Source organism: Balaenoptera acutorostrata, chromosome 11, assembly GCF_949987535.1.
Source record: "Balaenoptera acutorostrata chromosome 11, mBalAcu1.1, whole genome shotgun sequence".
Lineage (NCBI taxonomy): Eukaryota > Metazoa > Chordata > Mammalia > Artiodactyla > Balaenopteridae > Balaenoptera > Balaenoptera acutorostrata.
Window position 1 is genome coordinate 61,555,295 of NC_080074.1, and position 25,016 is coordinate 61,580,310.

At 55.6% G+C, this 25,016-nt stretch overlaps 1 protein-coding gene across 1 annotated transcript; it reads left to right on the forward strand.

The window, feature by feature from the left end:
- The first annotated feature begins 2,729 nt into the window (after nucleotides 1-2,729).
- Nucleotides 2,730-24,178, forward strand: ITGA5 (integrin subunit alpha 5). The gene is made up of 30 exons (XM_057556541.1): nucleotides 2,730-3,265; nucleotides 9,547-9,677; nucleotides 11,013-11,128; nucleotides 11,264-11,384; nucleotides 11,593-11,654; nucleotides 11,744-11,789; nucleotides 12,055-12,180; nucleotides 12,422-12,466; nucleotides 12,609-12,652; nucleotides 14,472-14,528; nucleotides 14,713-14,765; nucleotides 15,044-15,252; nucleotides 15,534-15,725; nucleotides 15,944-15,989; nucleotides 16,161-16,262; nucleotides 16,463-16,518; nucleotides 16,654-16,808; nucleotides 17,120-17,257; nucleotides 17,389-17,456; nucleotides 17,818-17,968; nucleotides 18,054-18,146; nucleotides 18,292-18,371; nucleotides 18,510-18,590; nucleotides 19,071-19,176; nucleotides 19,706-19,858; nucleotides 20,761-20,847; nucleotides 20,958-21,071; nucleotides 21,671-21,772; nucleotides 22,326-22,448; nucleotides 23,084-24,178. The coding sequence occupies exons 1-30, from the start codon at nucleotides 2,886-2,888 to the stop codon at nucleotides 23,165-23,167; spliced, it is 3,321 nt and encodes a 1,106-aa protein (XP_057412524.1). The 5' UTR covers nucleotides 2,730-2,885; the 3' UTR covers nucleotides 23,168-24,178.
- The last annotated feature ends 838 nt before the right edge of the window (nucleotides 24,179-25,016 follow it).

The following is a 25,016-nucleotide window of genomic DNA, read 5'->3' on the forward strand; positions in this document are numbered from 1 at the left end:
CCTATGTTAAATATCTCTGCTCCAGAATCTTCCCCCTGTAGAAACCCAGCCCAGTTTAGAGGACTAAACAGTGCAGTGGGAAAAGCAAGGACTTTGGGATGAGTTGGGAGGAAATTTGGATTCTACCTCTGCCCCTTTCTTTCTGCTGATCTTGTCTTAGTCACTTCACTCTCTGGGCCTCAGTTTCCTGACAGTAAAATGAGAAGCATAATACCTGCAGTGCTGGAGATATTCGGAAGATGAAATGGGATAAAGGCAGGTTAATGGTCAAGCCCAAGGCCAGGTATATAGCATATGCTAAATAAACTATTATTAATATTCCTCACCCCTCTCCCACGCCACTGACACTCAGCGTGGCTCCTGGCTTTAAAACTTGCACCTCTACCCTGAACTCCTCTGAGGAAATTCAGTCTCCTAGTTCTAAGCTCCAGCCTTCAGGGCAGGCAGGCTGGTGACAGCAGGAGTCTGGTGAGTGTCCTGCCCTTGCCCTTCACCCCTTCTGCCCCTCTGTCAAGCAGACCATGATTAATAATAATCAGTCATCACAGCAAATCATTCTTACTGAGCAATGAAGGGACAGAGGGTAGCAGAGAGGTCAGAGCCGAGAGAGAAAACAGAGACACTTGGAGACACACAGACTGGCCAGAGACAAGCTGAGAGATACACAGAGAAAAAGCTGACAGGAGACAGAGCATTTAGTGGGCAGTGGGCTGAGAGGAGAGAGTATTGGGTTTAGAGTCAAAACACTTAGGTTCCAGACTCACCACTAACTGGCAGCCATGTGACCTTGGACAAGTCAATTCACCTCTCTACACCCATTTCCTCTTCTGAAGGAGAGGGTTGGGCTGATGATCCCTAGGAACCCCCTCCTGGCTGACCTTTCTAGGCCAGCTTCCAGACTTGGAGGGCTGCCTGAAGCAGCTCCAACTAGGAGGGAACCCCAAGCGCAGGCCTGGCCCGGAGCAGAGGAAGGGAGGGCCAGGCAGAGGCAGGCATGGTGAGACGGAAGGCAGGAGGTGTTGGGGCCACTGGGAGAGGACTTATAAGGGCAGAGAGAGCCAAGAGAGGAGGGATATTGGGGGGAGTAGAAAAGCCAGCCAGAGAATGACTAAGGGGCTCCCGGTGTAAACAGGAGCAGGGAATGGACAGGGAGGGGGCCTGTTTGACTTGGCCAAGCACGGGGGGTGGAGTGGGGAGGAGAACTGGGGCAGGACGCTATGTCCCCTGTCCCTCACCAAGGCTCCTGGGAGGAGCTGAATCACACACCTCCCTCCCTGTATCCCTCCCCACCCCCACCCCAAGCTCCCAAATCCTGGGAAAATCTAAAGAGCTTGTGCCTGGGCTGAAAAAGGAGAGATTTGGGTTCACACACACATGCTCTGCTGGGTTATACAGCAGTCAGCCCTCAACCTCTTTCCTCCCAGAGAGGGTCTCAGCCCTTGGCTTGAGTAGTTTTCACCTAGAGGTTACCTTCACGGCAGTACTGTGCTTAAGATCCTGACCCAGAGATTCTTTGGGTTCCTCGCCTAAGAGGGGGTCAGGACCTGCAGATGTGAGAGTGGGATGGGAGCCAGCATCACTCCACAGTCTAACCAGCTGCCTTCTCCCTTGGGCTGCAGCTGGCTCTGGAGAGGGGCTTTTAAAAAAACAGCTGGGTGATTTGGGACAGGAAGTAGAGTAGTAGAATGAGGAGGAGACTCTTGGCGAAGGAAAAAGCATTGATTCTGAGTCCCCCAAGCCAGAGTGGGGCAGGGGACTGGAGAAGAGAAGGGGCAGGGTTCTGATTCGGGGGATTATTATTCTGGAAGGGGAGGAGTCCTGGAGGAAAAAGACAGGAAGAGGGCTGGAAAGGAGAGGAGGTTAGGAGAGAATCTAGGCCCCTTGGTCCCCCTCCCCCAGACTAAGATAAAGACTAGAATCCTGAAAGGTGATCTCATCACACAGAGCCAGGGCTGGGGGAAGGGATGGGCAGGGGGTCACTGCCTTCTCCTGCTACAGTCCCTTCCCCTACATTCACAGGGCATCCTGGGAGAATGGGGTCCTGGGTTCCAGCTCCCAGAGCCTAAAGACAATAGAAGCTAAAGGTTGGGCCCCTTTGCAAGACACCACCCCACCCCATCCTACAATTCTCCAGGTTTGTAGGAATCAGGCCAGTTTGATCAAGAAGACACTGAGGGGCCAAAGCAACCCTTTCCCCCCAACTACCAGGCTCTTGGTCAACTGCCAGATTCTAGGACGGGACTCACCAGAGGTTTCCATATCCTACAACCAAGAAAGGGGGAGGCCTGGACCGGAATCCTCCTGGTGAAGTAACCCCAAATTTCTGGACTCCCGGGTTTTCAATTCTAGCAACTTGGTGGGGGGGAGGGGGCAGGGACCGGAGAGCCGGTGCAGGTCCTCCATCGGATTAGGCTGACTGGGAGCACTCTGTACCTCAACTCCTGAGTCCCAAATCCAGCTGGCTGGAACCCAGGCACCCCATGGCCCCGGAAGGCGAGGGGGAATCCCAGTTGGCCAGATGCCAGAGGTGTCTCCTCTGCCTTTAGACCCCAAAGCCTCCTCCCTGAATTGGTGAGGGAGACCCCACACACATATTCAGACTCCCTCCGCCCTCCGGAGGTGATTCCTTTCCTCATTAGGAAATTCTCCGCTCCCTTTTTCCGACTCCTTTTCCGAGCGTTTACGTTGTACATCTGGAAAGGAGGCGGGAGGAAGTAGGGGGAAGCAGAGAGAAGGAGGGGGAAGAGCCCAAACCAGCCCAGTCTGACCCAGTCCAGACAACCGGCCTCCAGCTGGGGCTGAGGCGAGGGAAGTGGAGAGGTGCGTCCCCCCCCAACGCCCCTTCGGGGTGGGGGGCGCGGGCTCAGCGTTCCAGGGACCCAGGAATGCCCCCCCGCCCGCCCCCCCGGCAGGCGGGGGGAGGGCTCAGCCGGGAGTTTGGCAAACTCCTCCCCGCGTTGAGTCATTCGCCTCTGGGAGGTTTAGGAAGCGGCTCCGGGTCGGTGGCCCCAGGACAGGGAAGAGCGGGTGCTATGGGGAGCCGGACGCCAGGGTCCCCTCTCCTCGCCGTGCAGCTGCGCTGGGGCCCCCGGCGCCGATCCCGGCTGCTGCCGCTGCTGCTGCTGCTGCTGCTGCTGCTGCTGCTGCCGCCGCCGCCCAGGGTCGGGGGCTTCAACTTAGACGCGGAGGCCCCAGCAGTGCTCTCTGGGCCCCCGGGCTCCTTCTTCGGCTTCTCGGTGGAGTTTTACCGGCCGGGGACAGACGGGTGAGTTGAGGAGGGTTGGCGGCGGGCTGGCGGGTCGGGGGTGCGCGCCTGGAGACAGGGGGCGCGGCTGGAGTCTGGAGGGGACCAAGACTTGAGTTTGGGAGGCGGAGTTTGGAAGGACTAGGGTTGGAGTTGGGGGCCCTCGCCGGAGTCGGGGGCCCGCGCTGGAGTAGGGAGGGGACAGTGGCCGGCGTGGAGGGTGGCCAGGAGTTTGAGAGCGATCAGCAGGGAGACGTGTGGGGTGGGGAGAGGACACGAAGCTGCAGGCTGGAGAAGTCTGGGCCGGGGTCTTGGGGCCAAGAGAGAGGAGGGCGCGGGAATGGAGAGCAGAGGGTCTCTGGTTGAGATCCGAGAGCTGCCGGGACCGGAGGCGGATGGGGACGGAGAGGGGGCGCGGAGGCCAGGGTGGGCTTTTTGGAGCACTGGGGAACCCCGGGACCCCTGAGGGCCATTGTGCGGAGAGAGAACGGGTCGAAGCAGAATGAGCTGTGTGTAGTAAGAAGGGAGTCGGAGGCTGAAGGGGTCCGGAGGTTAAATGGGGGCCAGCCTCATCCTCCCCTCCCCCCTCAACTCAGACTGGGAAAGACTCGGGAGGGGGACGGCGGGTCCCTCCCCTTTCTCCTCGGTCTCCTACTCCGCCCGCCACCCCCAATCTCTGTTCAGAAGAGGGGATCCGGGAAGTTGGGGAGAGTCCCGGGACCCTGGTCCTGGGGGGCGCCGGGGCTGGGGGCTGGCTCAGCCAAGGGCGGGGGCTCGGATGTGTCGGGAGGGGTGTGTGTGCGCCCGTGAAGGGGGGTGGGCGGTTTCCCTCTTCCTCTAGCTCTTGGGAGGAAGAGAAAAACTGATTTCCTGTAGCTTGTCGGCTAGAGCTGAACTGAGACCGGGACTTCTGGGGTCGGGGTCGGAAGCTGGGGAGACGCGGGCTCGCAGGGCCCAAGAGCGTCAGAACACAGGACCTCAGAGACCGGGGAAGTCTCAAAGGAGGATCCCCATTCCCAGCTCAGCAGGGTGACAAGCAGAGCGGACCCTGTGTGCCAGGAAAATGGGGAGCCCACGGGCTTGGGGAAACGAGCTAGGCAACATTAGAACAAGGGTGTTTGTTTAAATGTGTGTGGGGGGGGGGAGTAAGAGGGGAAGGAAGCTGCTCCTGGGGTGGGACGGGGACTCCCAGGTGCCAGATGCCTGACTCCACGATGTCTGGAAGAATCCTCTTTCTACATCTCTGGGCTCTGAGATTGCCACTGCTCCCCACCATCGCCACCAGCACAACAACCCCTAGTCTCCAGCTTTGATCGGACCTCTGTCAGAGGTGGGCTGTCCCTACACACGACACAGTTAACTGATCTCTACTCATTTCCTTTAATTTCTGTAGAAAAGGGGTTAATCTAGGTAATTCACTTGGGGTATGGGGCAAATTTCTCCTTTGTCTGGAGGATGGTTAGGCCCCAGCTGTTGGTTCTGGGCTATTCAAGGTCCCCACCCAGCCCCCACCCCACCCCCCTGGCCTCCTGCCCAAACCCCATTGCATCACCCTGGCCTGGAGCTTCTGCCAGGCCCGGCCTCCCCCAGGCCCCTTGCGACTGCTTACCACAAACCTAACGGGGTAGAGAAGGGGGAGGGAGGGAGGGGAGGGGATCCTCCCCCACAATAGGGTATCCAGTTATCTGGCTCTTAACCTTCCTCTTATCCCACCCCTACTCCCCCACAACAAGAGTGTCATCTCCCTTTTAAAACACTCCTCCGAAACATCTGGACTTTCACACACTCCCAGTTGGTTCCCTAGGTATCTGTCTGGCCCCTGGCCTGATCCTAAAGTCCCAAAAGCCCTTTTCTAAAGCAGGACCTAGCAGTCTCATCCCCTCCCCCTCCCCTTCTGCTCATCTCTTCTCCCAAGAGAACCCAGGTGTCCAGCTTGCGCACCTCCCCCTCTCATTTTCTCTCTACAAAGCACTCTTAGAATAGGACTCGGAACATTCCACCTCCCCAGTGACCTCCCTCCCCACCAGAGCTAGGACTTCAACCCCTCCTACCTGCGGGGGACAAACATAGCCCCTCACCTGGGGCCTTTGCTGGAGAGGGAGGGCCTCAGTGTTCTTGGCCCCCCTTCATCACCTCTCACTGTGGAAACTGAAACAGCATCAGAGGGCAGGGTAAGCACTAGAGAGGTTACACGGTAGGAAAGGGGCAGGCTTTAAGTCAGGCCAAGCTGGGTGTGCGTCCTGGCCCCACCACTTACTTGTTCTTTGTGTGACCTGGGCTGAGTTACTTAAGACTTAAATCCTGGAGCCTGGTCTTCTCATGAAAATCAGACACCTAACTTATAAGGTTGTTCTGAGGACTAAACGAGACAATATATATACAAAGCACCTGGTCCTTGGAGGGTGATGAATACATGGAGGCGTGACCTTTATGTGGGAGCTATTTTCTGTTTCTGGTTCTCTCTTCCCTGGACACCACCTAGTTCTTTGTCTAAGATTTTCACTATTTCTTACTTGCTTTTAATATTTGCTTATGGCAGTGATAGTAATAATAGTGCCTCACATTCCTTAGCACTTTCATATCAATTCTTCTGTTGGATCATTACAAAAATCCTTGCCTTACACAGACGAAGCATTGTTGCTCCCATTTTATGCGTGTATATGAACTGAAGCTTCAGGAATCATGGAAGTTTAGAACTAGAAGTTTGTTTAGGGACCATTCAAGGGCAACCCATCATTTTATGTGTAGAGAATTCAAGTCTTGGAGAGGGGAGGTGACTTGACCCAAGACATGCGCTTGAAAGGTGCACCAGCCTTAGCCCAGCTCCTTCCCCTTGTAGAGCTGCCACAAGTGGAGGCAACTCTTCCTTCCCAGCTAGCCAGGCATTTCCCTTGAGACTACACTGGGGGACCCAGAACCAGGTGTCTCCTCTGGCCTGGCCAGGGCTGCCGTAGAACCTGCAGGAGCTGGGTCCGGTCCACTTGCTACTCTCCACCCCCGACCTTGTCAGGCCAACAGAGTCAAACAGTAACCATGTATTGAACAGGAACTTGGTTAATCAGAAGCCTGGCTGGGGAGATAGTGGCGAGGAGAGGAGGGAACAAATTGGCAACGGGGTAGACCAGAACAGTGGCCTAGGTATTGGGATTCCTGGCTTCTGGTTCTTAGGTTGAGAAGGATTCTGAGTGACCCAGGACACGTGACTTAATTTCTTTGGGACTTAGTTTCCCCATCTGTACAATGAGGACATGGGACTAGGTCAGCAGTATTTTTTGTTACCGTTTTTTATTTTCTTCCTTCCCTTCTTCCTTTCTTTCTTCCTTCCTTTCCTTCTTCCTTCCTTCCTTCCTTCCTTTCTTTCTTTCTTTCTTTCTTTCTTTCAATTCAAATGATATCTTACCAGGGCATTCTATATAAAACAGAGAAAAGAGGTTGCTCTGAAAGAAGATGGAGAGGAGTGTCAGGACCAAACTGGCCTCTGCTTACTCCGTGTGGCAGCCCTGAGGCATCTACAAGAAAGTCTTCAAACCATGGTGCTGAGGCAGCCTGTGTCTCCAAGAAGCAGCTCTAGAACATCAGAGTTCTGAGGCTTCAAAATAAATTATGGCAATTATTTCTTCCCTTGGTCTCTATATTTTGGAAGAGTTTATCTGCCAAGCTGCATTTAGGAAGGAATAATTAATTCCTTTTTCCTGTTTTTTTTTTTTATCAACCAAAAATTAGAATAAGAAGACATTTGTAGCTGCCAATCAGAGCTTCTGACCAATATGAGATAACTAGGTTCCCCACAGGAGGTGGTATAATTCCGGCCCAAAGCAAATACACTTGAGGTTTTAATTAGCCTGGGCTGCCTTATCAGGTAAACGCATGATTTCCGTTAGGCTCTCCGAAATATTGAAAAGAGCCCAAGGACCCTCCATTGTTACCTTCTTGGACCCCTAGTAGGACCCAACTGCTGCAGGATTTAGGAACAGGAACTAGGAGTGGGAGAATAAGGATAAGCTATGTGACGTGCCACCCCTGACACTGGGCACCTCTCTTGGCACAGGGGGGAGGGCACTATTTACTGGACTGACTTGGAGGAGCTGGGAAGGAAGGGCCACTGCATCCTCAGGTATAAGCCATGGGCGGCACGGGGCAAGTCTGGGTCGGGATCTGTGTCCCTTGCCTGTACCCCAGATCTCCTGAACCTTCACACAGCCACAGCATATGCCCCTGGCCCACAGGTTTGTGGACTTTCTAAGCCTTGTAAGGCCTCTCTCTCACCTTCCCGCCCTGCCAGACTCCAAGCTTCTTCCTCAGGCCATTCCAGGAGCACTCAGGCTCAGCTCCCCGCCACGGAGTGGTGGGAAAATTGGGGGTGGGAGCAGGGTCCCTTGGCCAAGCCCCTGTGCTCTCCTGGAAGAGTATCGGAGCTCCGGAAGACTTTGAGATAACCTGTTCAACCTCTTCACCCAGAGGAAGAGGGAGAGGGTATTCCCAAGTCCACACTGAGCTAGTGCCTGACCCAGAACCCCTGTACCACTGCTGTTTTCTGCGGCTGCCTCTGCTACAGAGGGTTGCACCCCTCTCTCCTCCCCCAGCCCTGGGGCAATGCAATCTCTCCCCACCACCAACCTCACCTACTAGGCCTGGCAGCCAACCAGGTCACTGTGCCTCCGAGTAGCCAGCTCCCACCCCCCTACTGAATGTACTGCCTGAGTGAGAGGGGTGGGGCCCAGCAGGCGGGCGGGTGGGAGACAAACGGCGAAGTGAGAGGTTGGAAACAGACAGGAAGCCACAGGCAGTAAACATTTCCTGTCCCCAGGGTAACCGAGGCTGGCACCCCACCCCCCATCACTCCAGGAACTCTCACTCCAGGCCTCCCCTCCTATCCGTCTGGACCCTTTCTTCTCCCATCCTCATCCTCTGGCCCTGCTAGACCACCCTCACTCTGCTTCAGTCCCTTGGAGCTGCTCCCTCTGGTGTTCCCATTCCTATTCCTCTTGGACCAACCCCCTCACCCCTCCCCTACTGTACCTCTTGTCACCTGCCCTGTCTCCCATCCTGTCACACACACCCCCGCTTTTGTGACCTCTACCATAATCCCCGACTTGGGGACTCCTGGTAAGAAAGGCTAATGAAGGGATCCAAATATCGGGAAAAGGGTGGGTGTTGGGAGTGCTGAAAGCTGAAAGGGGCCAGAAACCAACAGAGATAGAGAAGCCCAAGATCTGAGATCAGAGAGAGAGAGAGAGAGAGAGAGAGAGAGGTCCCTAAAACCAAAACCCAGAGAGCAAGCAGTCATAGGGGCAGAGGGACAGATGGAGAAGCAGTGCCAGCGTCAGATATGGGAGGTGAGCAGAGGCCAAGGCTGGCGGCTGGCAGGGACACTGGTTCGGTTGCCCCGGCTGCCAGATGCAGTCCTCATGGGAGACTCTGGAGGAGAAAGCCCAGAAGGCTGACAGCTGCACAGAGGTCTTGGAGGCAAGGGACCCAGGAATGATAGAGGCAGAGCCAGAGGCAGGAAAATTGTCCAGGACCTTAGCTGTCACCACCCCATTACATAGGACCCCCAGCAAAGGCAACCTTCTCCTCATCGTCTCAGGGGGAACGAGGCACTGTGTCCAAAACTAAGACCCAGTAGAGCAGGATCTGAATTCAGACTCCGAGCAATGGTGTATGGGAAAGGGGTTCAGAGGCTGAGACAGAGACCCAGCCAGGCTGGGGAGGTCCCACCAGAGCCCAGGGTGAGGGCAGGTCCAGGCCCAGGCCCCGGGGAACAATCTGCTTTCACCATTCTCCAGCTCCTCTCTCCACTTCTACTGCCTGGTTTCCAAGACTCACATTTTCCTCCTACACGCCCCAGGGCTGGGCAGCTGGGCAGCTGGACGCCTGGGTTTTGCCCAGAGAAGGGCTTTGGCTTGGGAGGAGAGGGTATAGGCTAGGTAAGAGGACCCTGGGGTTCTAGGGGCTGCACCTCCAGTCTTGGCAGGTCCATAGGGGAGATAGAGAAGCTCTGGCCCCGGCCTCTTCCCAGAACTGACTCTGGTTCCTCCTTCTAATGACAGGGGAAGGTAGGAGGGGAGAGAGTGGGGGGAGGCGGGAGAGGCTGTGTTAGTGACAGCGGCACATGGGGACCGCCTGACTCCGGCCTGTGCCTCTGGCATCCGTGGCATCTTCTGAGATATAAATACAACCCGGGGGGCATCTGTGCCACGCCCACCCAGACCTTGGCCCAGAGGCCTGGGTCCTTCCCGCCTGGGGAGACTGGAGAAGAGCTAGGAGCCCCCCCTGAGCTGCCTCTCCTTTCCCCTCCGCAGGGTCAGCGTGCTGGTGGGAGCGCCCAAGGCTAACACCAGCCAGCCGGGAGTGCTGCAGGGCGGTGCCGTCTACCTCTGTCCCTGGGGCACCAGCCCGGCACAGTGCACCCCCATTGAATTTGACAGCAAAGGTAAACCCCCTTCGTAGGTCGGGGAGGTTCAGGGAGGGACTAAGGGGTGGGGCTGAGGCTAGGGGGCGGGGCCCGGGCGGGGTCTGGAGCGAGAGGCGGAGCCTGACCAGTTCCAGGGCCACGTGCTCTGAGGCTCTGGGGCTCCAGCTCCGTGCAGCGGTGCAGCGGCTCCCCGTGGCACTCACACCACGTTCCCAATCCAGCCCAGCCCAAGGAGGGCGGGCATGATTCAGAAACATGTGGCTCTCATTTTCCTTGAATCACCCACAACTCAGGGAGGCCAGGGCAGTAACACAGACAAAGACAGGGAGAGTCACAGAGCCTATTCGATTCATTTAACTAAGCACTGACTAAGTGATAATGCGTGCCAGGCTCTGTGCTGGTACTGCAGGGGATTGAAACATGATTAAGCCCCCGCCCTCAAGGAGCTTAAGGTCCGGAGTAGATGCAGAGAGGGATGGAAGGAGACAGGCTGGAAACAATAATAACAGCTAACGCTTCAAGAGCACTTGCTATATACTGGGCACTGTTGTAAGCACTTTACATATATTAACGCACTTTATCCTTTCAACGATGGCGCCAGGTGTCATTATCCCCATTTTATAGGTGAGGAAACGGGTTAAGTAACTTGACTAAGGTCACACGGCTAGTAAATGGTGGAGCGAGGACATGAACTTGAGCTGTGTGGCTCGAGATAAACTGGGGTGAGGGGACAAAAGAGGAGAGCATCAAAAGATGGAGACAGTGGGGGAGGGGTGGTGTAAGAGCACAAAACTGACCGATTTTTTTTTTAAACCTGGAAGACAGATGAGAAGCAGAGGAATAAAAAAAGCTGTCCCATAGAGGCAGAGAGGGTTTGGAAGGAGAGAGACAGCACGCACACACGCAGACACAAGGGGCAGAGATTCAGTGACGTGATAACGGTCAAGGACATAGAACACCTGCTGCTAGAGACACAGGCCCAGGTACAGACAGAGAAGTGCAGCCAGAGGGTAGCCCTCTCAGGAAATAGCCGTTCTTCCCCACCTCACCACAAGCATCCTTGTCCCAGCTGAGTGAGGAGGCAGGCGGACCAGGGGAGTGCAACTCTAGAAAGCCCAGGTTCTGTGTGTGTGTGCGTGTGCACATGTGTGCACATGGGCTTGTGTGCACGCATGCAGGGGAAGGTGAGTCAGGCTACAACAAGCAGACTGTAAGGACCTTCCCCACTCCCCCTTCCATGAGTCATGGGCTCAGGGCTTGCAAGTGCTTGGGTGCCCCCAGGCTGAGGGCACGGGCCGCTCTAGGGCTCAGCTGCCCGCAGCTGGCATGACTCCCCTTTCTCACTTCCCCAAGGCTCTCGGATCCTGGAGTCCTCGCCGCCGTCCAGCCTCGAGGGAGAGGAGCCTGTAGAGTACAAGTCCCTGCAGTGGTTCGGAGCGACGGTGCGAGCCCATGGCTCCTCCATCTTGGTGAGGGCCAGCAGGCTGAGTGGCGTGGTGGGCAGGAGGGGCAATGGTTGTGGTTAGCGGAGCACAGTGGGGGAGGCGGGGAAGAGGGGTCCTGTTGGACTAAACCTGGAACCCCCTCCTCCTGGGCCCTCCCAGGCCTGTGCTCCCCTCTACAGCTGGCGCACCGAGAAGGAGCCGCTGAGCGATCCCGTGGGCACCTGCTACCTCTCCACAGACAACTTCACCCGGATTCTGGAGTATGCGCCCTGCCGCTCAGGTAGGGCAAGAGGGGGGCACGAGCCCTGAGTCTGCCTTCTCTGTGAATCCCCACGGTCCCCCACCCCCCATCAGCCTTGATGCTCACTGTCTGGTCCAGAGAGGTCCTTTCTCTGGCCCCCTCTCCCCTCTCCTTCCCCAAGCTCTCTGCTCTTTCCTGCCTGACCCATCTGTGTGGAGCTCCTTCCCACCACCTTCTCCCCTTGCAGATTTCAGCCGGGCAGCAGGGCAGGGTTACTGCCAAGGGGGCTTCAGTGCCGAGTTCACCAAGGTGAGGGGGGATCTGGGAGGAGAGTGGCTGTGGGTGCTGGATGCAGGGGAATCAGGACCAGATGTGGACTCACCTCCTTCCCCCCACAGACTGGGCGTGTGGTCCTGGGCGGACCGGGGAGCTATTTCTGGCAAGGTAAGCCCTTCCTCCTCTATCCCTGCGTCCGTCTCCCGCACCTGGCCTCTCATCCCTCTCCCAGCCCGAGATCACCATCCTTCCCTCCTCTGCCCCCATCCCAATTCTCCTCTCCCTTTCCTGAAACTTACCCATCCTCTCCCACCACCCTCCACAAGCTTCCCCTCCTTGAACCAGACTTCTGAAATCCTACCCAGTTAGCCCGCAGTGCCCCCATCCCTGCCACCTCCTCCTCCAGCCATCCCCTCCTCATCCCCTTCCCCAGGCCAGATCCTGTCCGCCACCCAGGAGCAGATTGCAGAATCCTATTACCCCGGGTACCTGATCAACCCAGTTCGGGGGCAGCTGCAGACTCGCCAGGCCAGTTCCATTTACGATGACAGCTACCTGGGTGAGCAAGCAAACGGGGTGGGAGCTGCAGGGGGAGAACATCAGGGGCCCCTGTCCTCGCTCACACCCCACCCCCACCCCGCCTCCCTTCTCCCACCCAGGCATCCCCAGCCTCCTGCCCTATGTATCATGTGCAGGCTGACTATGAAGGCCCAGTAGGGGTGGGGAAGGGATTGAGGATGGGCCAGGGCAGAGGAGTCCCCAAAGCAGGAATCCTAATATCCGCCCACCCTGTCTCCTAGGATACTCTGTGGCTGTAGGTGAATTCAGTGGTGATGACACAGAAGGTGAGCGTGTCCCCAGGCTGGGGCCAAGGGAGGGGGCAGATGGAGACCCAGGACCCGGAGCCACAGGGACTGAGACACTTACCATTTTTGTCTGACTCTCCTTTCCCTGCCCTTAGCCTACAACTTTCTCTTCCCTCTACAGACTTTGTTGCTGGTGTGCCCAAAGGGAACCTCACCTATGGTTACGTAAGGCCCAGCCTGACTCTCCCTCCCTCCTCTGCTCTCCCGTCCCCTGGCTAATCACAAAGAACCATGCATGGCAGTTTGGGAGGGTGAAAAGAGTGGATCAGAACACGGGATCTTGGGTCAGACCAGTGTTTGAGTTCTGGCACTCACTCTGGATGAATCAATCTGTGATTTATTCCTACCCCATTTCATTCCATAAAAACCTTGAGTCTGCTTAACCTCTCTGAGCCTCGTTCTTCTCTTTATAATGGGATAATAATAGTTCTGACCTCACAAGGCTCTTGTAAGGATGAAGTGAGATAATGCACGTGAAAGTACTTAGCGAACTGTGAGGCATTGTACAACTGTAGCTGTTATTATTAGACCATGGCGAGTGCTTTAAAAAGGATATAGATAAGAAGGCTATAGGAGTCCATTCAATTACCAACATTTATTAGGGCAAGGTAAGAGATAAGAAGATGAATAAGACATCATACCCCATCTTGTAAGGTGCTTCTAATCAAGTATGTAAGATAAGACACACATGTGATTGTAATCTAAGGTGCAGCTCCTATTCACGAGCCCCTCAGTGCATCGGGCACTGTCCACTCATGATTTCTATTCTTCGCAACAAGCTTATCAGGGGAGATATTACCATTCACATTTTACACATGAGAAAGCTGAGGCTCAAAGAGACCAAGTAAGTTGTTTAAGATCACCCAGTTAGTTAAGTGGCTGGATAGAGATTTAAAACCAGACCTGTCTTATTCCAAAGTCAGCATTCTCTCTGCACTAGGATAAATTTCAGAAAAGTGGTTAAGATGATATAGCAGTTTAGAGGGAAGAATAACCTCTTTTCTAGGGCAGGGATGGATCAGAAAAGGTCCTATGAAAGATCAGTGGAGATGAGGAAAGAGAGCATCCTAGGCGGGAGCATGAGAAAAGGCATAGAAGGAAAGGAAAAAAATTCAGGCCAGTTCAGCATGGGCTGATTGGGGACGAGGAAACTAAAGAGAGGTTGGGCAAAAACAGATAGGTTGGGGCCAGATTCTCCAGGGCCTCAGAGGACCAGCCAAGAAGCTGAGACTGGGCCATGGCTTCAGGGAACCACCACGGATTTCCAAGCCAGCCGTGTCACTCCTAGACCGGCTCTAGGGCGATCGGTCCCGCTGCCATGGAGGAAGGGTGCTGAGGGGAAGGGAGAGCCCGAGGCAGGGGGAGGCCAGGGGGCTCTCCAGCAGTCCTGGGGGAGGACTCACACCAGAGGAACAGCAGCAAGACTGGGGAAGAGAACAGGGAGTCGAGAGACTCAGGGGACCGGAAGGGCCCATCACTAAGGGGGCATGTGGGGGGAGACGTGAGTGTTTGTGATTTGGGAGGGCTGGTGGATGAGGCCTCAGTCATTCAGCTAATAATTATTGAGTGTCAACTGCTCACCAAGGACTACTTTAGGCTCTGGGGAGAAAGCAAAAAACAAAACAAAGCTCCTGCCCTCACTCATCTGACATTCTAGTAGGTAGACAGGCACAACAGACAGATAAGTACGAAATCTGTCAGTAGTAGTTGATAAGTGACATGGAGGAAAATAATGAAGTTGCCCTGGGATGGAGCTACCCAATATAGAGATGGGAATGTGAGGCAAAGCAAAGGAGGGAATTAGGAGACAAGTGGTCTATGTCTCCAAGGAATGCCTGCCCCTGGGTATCCTGGGCATATACCTGGGTATATCCTGGGCATATCCTTGGGATGGGTATCCTGGGTATCCTGGGCATATCCTTGTCCTCTATCCATGGGATGGTCTGGGAGTCTGGGACCAATGGATGTATCTCCTCGTCCCCAGGTCACCATCCTTAATGGCTCAGACATCCGGTCCCTCTACAACTTCTCAGGGGAACAGGTGAGGACACCCCCCCACACACACACACACAACCCAGCTTGGCCCTCTGCCAACCAAGCCCCCTCCCTGAGCCAATAAGCTCAGCCCAACTTCTCAGGCTCCCTGGAGTCCCTGATTTCCCCCCATAGCCCTTGTTGATTGACCCCCTAGTTCTGACCCGCTGCTGCCCTTCTGTCCCTCCCAGATGGCCTCCTACTTTGGCTATGCAGTGGCTGCCACAGACGTCAATGGGGACGGGTGAGTAGTGGGAAAGGGGCACAGCACAGGACGAGGAGCAGGGGTGGGACAGAAAAATGCAAGGAGAGTTTTTCTCTGGATTCTCCTCCTCCTGCCTGCATTCCCTAGGCTCAGGGGCAAAGAGAGAGCTGAGAGCCAAAGACCAGAAGACCTCAGGTCTCTCACTTGAGTGGGAAGGAGCCCAGGATCCAAGATGCCTGGGATTTCCTGGCAGTGGGATTGAGGAGGGGACGTGGCAAGGCAGGGTCTCAGGATGGCTGGGTTTCCCCTACCCTCAGGCTGGACGACTTGCTGGTAGGGGCGCCCCTGCTCATGGAGCGGACAGCCGACGGGCGGCCGCAGGAGGTGGGCAGGGTCTACATCTACCTGCAGCGCCCGGCCGGCATGGATCCCATGCCCACCCTTACCCTCACTGGCCATGATGAGTTTGGTCGATTCGGCAGTTCCCTGACCCCCCTGGGGGACCTGGACCAGGATGGCTACAATGGTAAGCACCATGGGCTCAAGTTGCTGAGGAGGAGTGGGGGCCTGAGTCAGAGGCGATTTGGGGAGAGATAGCTGTCAGATAAGATACCCAAGACCCCCAGTGACTTCTCCAGGAGGTGTGTAGATTTTAATCCCAATGTCTGGATCTCAGGGCTTGAAGAGATTAGAATACTGGGAATGACAGATGGGGAAAATAGGATCCTGGGTCCTGGGGTCTGATGGTAGAGATTTGAACTCCTGGATTCCTGGCCTGCTGACTGCTGTGTGTTGTGTGTCTTGCAGATGTAGCCATTGGGGCTGCCTTTGGCGGGGAGAACCAGCAGGGAGTGGTGTTTGTATTCCCTGGGGGCCCAGGGGGCCTGGCCTCTAAGCCTTCCCAGGTTCTGCTGCCCCTGTGGGCAGCTGGCCACACGCCGGACTTCTTTGGCTCCGCCCTTCGAGGAGGCCGAGACCTGGATGGCAACGGATACCCTGGTGAGTTGTGCCAGCGGCCCCTTTCACCTTAGAATTCCCTGGTCACAGAACCCCAGCCCTTCTAATGCACTTTCCTAAGCTCCTGGGTGCAGTTCTAGGATGATGCCACCAGATGGCGGTGTCCCCTCACTTCGGCCTCGAACAATGCAACTAGAAGGGGTTGGGATGGATTCTGATTTGGGGCTTGCTGTAAGGGGTAGTTTCTTGACTTCTTGCAGATCTGATTGTGGGGTCCTTTGGTGTAGACAAGGCTGTGGTGTACAGGTATGAACTTGGGCAGGGGGAAGCCTGGGAGACGTGGGAACTGGGGGATTTCTCAACAGGGCTGAGTTTGGGGAAGTGTACAAACTGGGATCCTGGGGCTTGGGCATCAGCTTCCTGTGCCCAGTTTCCTGAGGAGTCTTAGTTCTTTGACCCCACATCCACTCTTGGCAGGGGTCGCCCCATCGTGTCTGCCAGTGCCTCCCTCACCATCTTTCCCGCCATGTTCAACCCAGAGGAGCATAGCTGCAGCTTGGAGGGGAACCCTGCGGCTTGGTGAGTGCGGTGCCCAGGAGACTGTGGGGATGGAGTCTGGGGGTGCTTCATCTGTGCCTGGAAGTGGGGAGGGAGACCAGGTCTTTGGAAGTGGACAAATGGGACTGTCCCAGTCTGGGTCTGTCTGGGAGGCAGGTAGGGAATAGGATGCCTGTTCCAGTTGGATACACCACCAGCTTTCCCTTTGGTCTTCCCCCCAGCATCAATCTCAGCTTCTGCCTCAATGCTTCTGGAAAACACGTTCCTGACTCCATCGGTGAGGGAGAGACTGCCTGAACCTTCCAGGGACTGGGATGGGGATGGAGGGGCTGGGGACTCGGGGACCTCTTATCTCTCTGGATAGATTAGGAGGGAGGGGCAGATGCTCCTTAACATACGTGCCCGGCTGCAGGCTTCACGGTGGAGCTCCAGTTGGACTGGCAGAAGCAGAAGGGCGGAGCGCGGCGGGCCCTGTTCCTGGCCTCCCGACAGGCCACCCTGGCCCAGACCCTGCTCATCCAGAACGGGGCTCGGGAGGATTGCAGAGAGATGAAGATCTACCTCAGGGTATGGGCCCGAGGGCAGGGTATGGACTGGCCTGGGAAGAGTGGCCACGTAGAACTGGAGGCCCCTCATGAAGGGAAAGAGACAGGGAGATTCCAGTGAAGGGCCTGGGACTTTGGGGGGCTGGGGAAGGGGGCCCTTCTGTTGGAGGAGCTGGGGACCAGGCTGCCTCTGAAGCAATGAGCATGGTCGAGTTTGGACACCTGAATTCTTGAGGGTCCTGAGTGGACACAGGGAGATGTGAGAGGATGAGGAGCAGGGCCACCAAGTCCCCTGTGTCCCCTGAATTTGTGAACCCTCTCCCCTGGCCCCAGAATGAGTCAGAGTTTCGAGACAAACTCTCCCCGATTCACATCGCTCTCAACTTCTCCCTGGACCCCCAAGCCCCTGTGGACAGCCACGGCCTTCGGCCCGTCCTACACTACCAGAGCAAGAGCCGCATAGAGGACAAGGTGAGGGCAGGGTGGGGAGACGGGCTGGGAGGAGAGGGGCCTGGGCCGCCAGGGGTGGGGCCCTGGAGGGGGGAGCCGACAGCTTAGGAGGGGGTCGCAACTCCCCCTCTCAAGGCTGCCCTGCTCCCCAGGCTCAGATCTTGCTGGACTGTGGAGAAGACAATATCTGTGTGCCAGACCTACAGCTGGAAGTGTTTGGGTAAGTGAAGGCTGACGTCAAGCTGGGGGGTTCCAGATGCCAAGGTCTCCTAGGAGAACATGTGGAGCTTGGAAGCACCTGGCATGTGAAAAAGTAGAATAGGAACATATTAGCTGGCTGTGTGACCCTGGGAAATTATGTAACTTCCTCATCTGTATAGTGGGAATAAGAGCATCTATTTCTCTGGCTTTGGGGAAGGATTAAATGAAATAATCTACATAAAGCATCTAGCCTAGTGCCTGCCATAGAGTTGGAACTCAGTAAACGGTGTCTATTATTATTATATCGTTATTGTTATGGCCCATTGTCTTGGTTTGCGGATTAATTCCCCAGTGTCCCTGACCCTGTGTGTCCCCTCCAGGGAGCAGAACCACGTGTACCTGGGCGACAAGAACTCTCTGAACCTCACTTTCCATGCCCAGAATGTGGGTGAGGGTGGCGCCTACGAGGCAGAGCTTCGCGTCACGGCCCCTCCAGAGGCTGAGTACTCAGGACTCGTCAGACACCCAGGGGTGAGGGGGGACTCTTAGGCAGGGCTTGGGAGGAGATCCTGCCAGAGGCACACCAGAGCCTTACCTGCACCCACCCCACCTCCAGAACTTCTCCAGCCTGAGCTGTGACTACTTTGCTGTGAACCAGAGCCGCCTGCTGGTGTGTGACCTGGGCAACCCCATGAAGGCGGGAGCCAGTGTAAGTCTGGGACAGGAGAGAGGACCCAAGGGAAAGCGACCGGCCCATCCTGAGCAGAGCTGTGGGATAGGGAAGGAGGGCTGCAATTGGGATTTGGCAGACGCGCAATCTAACAGCCCCCTTGTCCTCCCTCCCTGTCCTACAGCTCTGGGGTGGCCTTCGGTTCACAGTCCCGCACCTCAGGGACACGAAGAAAACCATCCAGTTTGACTTCCAGATCCTCAGGTAGGGAGTGGTTGGGGCCAGGCTGAGGCTGAGTTGGGGGCGGGGCCGAGCAGGGTGGGGCAGGGGCGGAGTCTGGTGCAGGTGAAATTCTTCCTGGCTGGGCTCCAGCACCACCTGAGTCTCTCCTCCATCCCACAGCAAGAATCTCAACAACTCGCAAAGCGAAGTGGTTTCCTTCCGGCTCTCCGTGGAAGCTCAGGCCCAGGTCTCCCTTAACGGGTCAGTGCCCGGGGCAAAATGGGGCCTCTCTGGGAGGCAAGATGGACTTCCTTTTTTTTTTTTTTAAACTTATACAATTTTTATAGCTACTTTATTTATTTATTTATTTATTTATTTTTTGGCTGTGTTGGGTCTTCGGTTCGTGCGAGGGCTTTCTCCGGCTACGGCAAGTGGGGGCCACTCTTCATCGTGGTGCGGGGACCGCTCTTCATCGCGGTGCGCGGGCCTTTCACTATCGCGGCCCCTCCCGTTGCGGGGCACAGGCTCCAGACGCGCAGGCTCAGTAGTTGTGGCTCACGGGCCCAGCTGCTCCGTGGCATGTGGGATCTTCCCAGACCAGGGCTCGAACCCGTGTCCCCTGCATTAGCAGGCAGATTCTCAACCACTGCGCCACCAGGGAAGCCCAAGATGGACTTCTAGGAAAGGATGCATATGGGATGGGGTACCTTCCGCTGTCCTCTAAACCACCCTCCTCTTTAGTGTCTCCAAGCCCGAGGCAGTGCTATTCCCGGTGAGCGACTGGCATCCCCGAGACCAGCCGCAGGAAGAGGGGGACGTGGGCCCTGCTGTCCACCATGTCTATGAGGTGAGGAGGGACAGAGGCAGGGAGGCCCTGGTCCCCAGGTGGGCTACTGGGAGTGGAGGGCCGGACTAGAATGAATGACAGTGAAGGAGGAACTGTATGAGCGACAGATGGCTGGGACCAGCCTGAGGGATTGAGAGTAAGAGAGGGCGAGTGGGGAGTGAGAGGTAAAGGCCTCGGCAGGATCAGTGCGAGAGACTGGCCAGTTGAGCAACTTGGAACGGAAGGATGGGGACTTCCCTGGCTGTCCAGTGGTTAGGACTCTGCGCTTCCACTGCAGGGGGCACGGGTTCAATCCCTAGTTGGGGAACTAAGTTCCCGCAAAAAAAGAAAAAAAAAGGGGGGGGAAGGATGGAGCCACCTCCTCCAGGAGGGCTGGCTGGAGAGGATTTCGCCTCTGCCCATTGATGTCCTCCCTCACTCCTGAGGTGGGAGACTCGCAGCAGGGAAGAGCGGGCCACCAGGACCTGGGTTTCAACAGGGCAGAATCACTCCCTCCCTTCCCACGATCACTGTGCCCTCCTCTCCCCAGCTCATCAACCTGGGCCCCAGCTCCATTAGCCGGGGCGTGCTGGAGCTCAGCTGTCCCCAGGCTCTGGAAGGTCAGCAGCTCCTCTACGTGACCCGGGTCACAGGACTCAGCAACTGCACCACCAGTCACCCCCCCAACCCACAGGGCCTGGAGGTGAGGGGCCTGGAGACTGGCCTGGGGGTGAGGGGACCAAGTCAAGGGTGGTTGGGGAAGGTCGCCGGGAAACTGGAAGAGCCAAGTAGGATGTGCTGGAGCTAGGACTTAGGCCACTGGAAGGGGGTCCGAAGGCCCACAGACACCGTAAGACCCCGGGAGGGAAAAAGACTGTTTTATGTACTACACTTCTGTCTTTCTGCCTGAAGTATTCTTCCCTGACTTCTTGCCCTGGCGTACTCCTAGGGCCCAGCTCAGCACCATCACCTCTGGAAAGCCTTCCTCAGAGCCGCTCCCCTGGGCCCCAGTGCCTGTTTTAAAGTTCATTTACACATAAACAACAATGCACTGAACCATGTTACAGGCTCAGGAAAGATCGCACCAAACAAAACTCATAAGGTCCCCACTCTCATGGAGTTTATGTTTTAGTGGAGGGTAATAGACAATAAAAATTAAAAAGAGAGAGAGAGAGAAACATGTATTGAGAAGTGTTGAGAGTGCAGTGCTAAAATGCTAGGGCAGGGCAGGGCTGGGAGCCTGTTTGAGTCATCAGGGAAAACCTCTTGAGGAGGAAACAGGTGAATTGAGGCATGAAAGACAAGGGTGAACCTGTGTGTGAAGACTCGAGAAAGAGCATTCCAAGCAGAGGGGACAGCCAGTGCAAAGGCCCCAAGGCAGGCACGGGGCCCTAATTATTTATTGACATCTCCTCCCTGTAAACTCCAAGGATCAAGTCTCACCCGTTTCGGTATTTCAGTGCTGAGGTCGGTACCTTGCCACAGGAGGTGGTCAGTTGTGTGGATGGAAGACCAGGTTGAAGCTGCTCTGGACCCCAGATGCAGGCTGACTTAGAGGCTGTAATGAGGTGAGAGAGGCAGCTAATGGTCCCTTTCCTCTTCCAGTTGGATCCCGAGGGTTCCCAGCACCACCGGCTGCAAAGACGGGATGCTCCGGGCCGGAGCCCTGCCTCCTCAGGGCCTCAGATCCTGGTAAGTCCTCCTGGGAATGAGGTCTGGGCCGAAGCGTTGAGTATCTATTTGCATCCTCAGAGCCACCAGCAGGGCGGAACGCCGCATTCAAGCCTCCGCTTTCTTCCCAGAAATGCCCGGAGGCCGAGTGTTTCAGGCTGCGCTGCGAGCTGGGGCCACTGCACCGGCAAGAGAGCCGAAGTCTGCTACTGCATTTCCGCGTCTGGGCCAAGACCTTCCTCCAGGTGAGGGAGCCTCACCTCAGTCCTGACCCCCGACCTTCGGGCCTGCCTGGACTGACGCTCGCTTTCCGCACTCCCTAGCCACCCGCTTTGGTGACTGGGACCCAGGCAGCCGCGCTCCCCTCCCTCACCCTTGTTTGGACAGGGCTGTGTATCTTTGGCGCCACCTAGTGGCCACACTGGGACCGACAGCTTCCCTTTCCTGGCCCATTCAGAGGAGGGAGGGCTGGAGGGAGACCAGTGGCAGAGAATGATAGAAAACAGAGACGGAAGACATATCCATCACGGAGAGGCAAGCAGATGTAGGAACAGTGAAGAGCAGTCATTTACTGAGTGCATCCTATAGGCCAGACATCATCCTGGGTGCTTCACCCATATTCATGATTCCAAGACAATGCTTTTTCTATTGAACATGCTGTCATCTAATTATTATAACTATTCAGTTACACATTTATTACCTCATATAAGGAACACAGAGAGAGATTCAGAAGAGAATGAGTCCAAAATAGGGAAAGATCCTAACCAGAGCCAGACCATGGGGAGCCCAATGACCTCCTAGATACCATAAGAGGCCACCCTGAACACCTTTCCACCACCCACAGCGGGAACACCAGCCATTTAGTCTGCAGTGTGAAGCTGTGTATGAAGCCCTGAAGATGCCCTACCGAATCCTGCCCCGGCAGCTTCCCCGAAAGGAACTGCAGGTGAGTCCCGGGCCAGAGGTCTGGGCCAAGGAAGATAGAGTGCTGGGCCTGGCGCTAGCACTGTGATGGGACGGGGGCTGGCCTGATTATGGTAATAAATATTGATTGAGCATCTACTGTGTGCCAGGCACTGTGCTAGGTCCCGGGAATACAATGATAAGCAAGATGGACGGGGCAGTGAGAAGACAGTGTGACAAGTGCCAGCATGTTTATGGAAACACATCATAAGGACACTTGAACACAGGCTTGCAGAGTCGGGAAAGGCTTCCTGGAAGAAGTGATGTTTAAGCAAAACCTGAAGGATAAATAAGATCTACCAGGCTAACCAGTCAGGAAAGGAATATTCTCTGGGGAGAGGGAATTAGCAGGTGTGAAAGACCGAAAGTAAGAGGCAATAATGCACATTTTAGGAGTTTGAATTTTGAAGGTCAGAATTCTGTTCACCCAAGATGGAAGGGGAAAGGTGGGTCTAGGTCCAGTGGCAAGTGGGAGCCAAGTGTAGGGTGGGAAGAACTAACGGCTTTTCAGTGACCTCTCCTGACTTGCTCCCCAGGTGGCCACAGCCGTGCAGTGGATCAAGGCAGAGGGCAGCCACAGCGTCCCGCTGTGGATCATTATCCTAGCCATCCTCATTGGCCTCCTGCTCCTAGGTCTGCTCATCTATATCCTCTACAAGGTCAGCCGCACCCTACCTGACTTGGCCTCTCTCTCACCAGGTTCTGCCCTTGATGCAGCACAGTCCCAAGCATCTGCCTCCAGACCAATTCTCCAGCCACATGTCCCCACCTCTCCCTGGCCACATGCATCCCATCTGGACACGGCCTATAGGATCCTTTCCTTCATTCCACAGCCCCTAGCTTAGAAAAAGTTCTCTTGACTCAAGCTGATAAGTTTATTTATACTTTCAAAATCAGTGTTACTCACAATGGCCAGTATGTGGCATTTGTTCTGTCACTTCCTCCAGAAACCCATGGCAGCCAGCACTGATGGTTCATACCCTAGAAGTAGCCTCAGAATCCTTCTCAAGAGGCAGCCACTACTACGCAATGAGACTTAGAACTTGACTTCAAACCTATTTGCCATCTCTGGCTGAACTGGGGGCATTTTTACGGCACCAAAGCACCCCCAACCTTAGCCCTCTTAACCCACTGGACCTCTTGGAGAGGTAATCTTAACAGCCTGAATTTGGGCCACTTTTGCAAGATGGGGAGATTGGAAGCATTAGAGTTATCTTCATCCCCCCTTGGGATAAGATCTGCGGAGAAATGGGAACCAGAGTAACTCAGCTCTCCCTTCTTTTCCCCTCATTAGCTCGGATTCTTCAAACGCTCCCTCCCATACGGCACCGCCATGGAAAAAGCTCAGCTCAAGCCTCCAGCCACCTCTGATGCCTGACTCTTCCCGATCTCCCAGACTCCCAATCCTGAAGGTCCAGTCCCCCCACCCTCAGTCTACTGACAGGGAGGGGGCTGGGCGCTTCCTGAAGGTGCTGAGGGCCAGGGAGAAGCTCCTCTCCCCAGCCCAGAGACATACTTGAAGGGCCAGAGCCGGGAGGTGCGGAGCTGGGGATCCCCTCCCCCCATGCACTGTGAAGGACCCTCGTTTACACATGCCCTCCTCATGGATGGGGGAACTCAGATCCAGGGACAGAGGCCCCAGCCTCCCTGCAGCCTTTGCATTTTGGAGAGTTTCCTGAAAACAACTTGGAACCAGAACTGGGGGATCCAATCCCAGTTCTCCGGCTCAGACGTGCCACCAGGACTTCCTGTCCAGCTCCAGCCTGCAAAGATCTGTCCTCAGCCCTGCCAGAAGCCCCCAGTTAAGAACCTGGAACCTGGGGAGCGAGACATGGCAGCTCTGGACAGCCCCCGCCCCGGTGGGCCAACAAGGAACAATAACCGTGGATTGTGCCCCAGGCCCCGCTCAGGACAGATCCCACACCAGGATCCACGCTGGCCCAGAACCAGCTGCAAGGGGAATCAGAACTCGAACAGGGCCAGATCGAACCTGGGGCCTGGGGTTGATCTGGGACCCAGACTCAGACATTGGTAACCTAACTAGGCAGATCCAGGACTACATTTGAGCCTGCTCCAGACCTGGGCCTGGAGGCGCAATCCACCTCTGACTCAGGAGAAGTCAGGAATTGCCCAGGACCCTGAAGGGGCCACGATGGCAACAGATCTGGAACCTTAACACTGGCCGGACACAGGCCCTACCAGTCCCCTGGAGAAAGGGGGAGCCCGCTGTCCCCGGCCTGCAGGATCTGTGTTCGGCCCACCAGCTGCACTGACGCTGCCCCTCCTCTCCCTGCCCAACCCTCCCCTCACCTTGGCTCCGGACACCCGGGACTTATTTAAACTCTGTTGCAAGTGCAATAAACCCGGCCCGGTGCCCCCACTGACCAGAGCTGGAATCTGTCCTATCCCCCTCTTTCCAGAACTTTCCTGGAACCAGACCGCTTGGTGGGTAGGAAATGTTCATGTTTCTTGCAACTTCTTTCCACTGGGAGCCAAGAGTATGACCCCCAGCAACTGTGGAACTAGTTTTGGGGTTCCCTTTTCTTAAGTGAAAGAGATGATGGAAGGGGTGAAAGAAGGGCTTGACTCCTGTGCTTATCACCCAGCCCCGCCAGATCTGGTCCCAACACCTCCGGGAGAGAAGGGAGCGGAATCCCTTCTCTTTGGGTTTGAGGGTTAGGGAAGAATACAAAGGGGGAGGTCCAAGTTGAAGGTGGGGGAAGATGGTCCAGAAGACTCACCTGGGCTTTCCTAAATCAGAATAATGAAATGGGTTGCGAGAAAAGGCCACAGAACTAAATCAGAAGAAAGCCAGTTGGGTTTTTGTTTTGTTTTCATTGCCCATTGTATTCTGGTGCGTAGAGGGAGTGTTAAATAGTTTACATACAGTATCTCATTTAATTTGATAGAAATTAAATGTGTGAAGTAGGTACAATTAACCCCATTTACACAAGGGGAAATTGAGGTCCCGAGAAGTTATGTAACTTGCCCAAGGTCACAGACTCAAATTCAGCCTTGCCTGACTGTGAAAGCCCTCATTCTTAACCAACATGGCCTTGAGGTTTTTGAAGAGAAATCAGAGTGAGGGAACCCCTCAGGATCCTCTGTCTCCTCTAGGACTGTCCTAATATCCAGGAAGAGGACGGAGAGGAGTGCTGAAATGCTAGCGGGATTGTTAGAGGCAAAGATGTTCATGTCCTGCTAAACCAGAGTTCAGCCACCAGAGG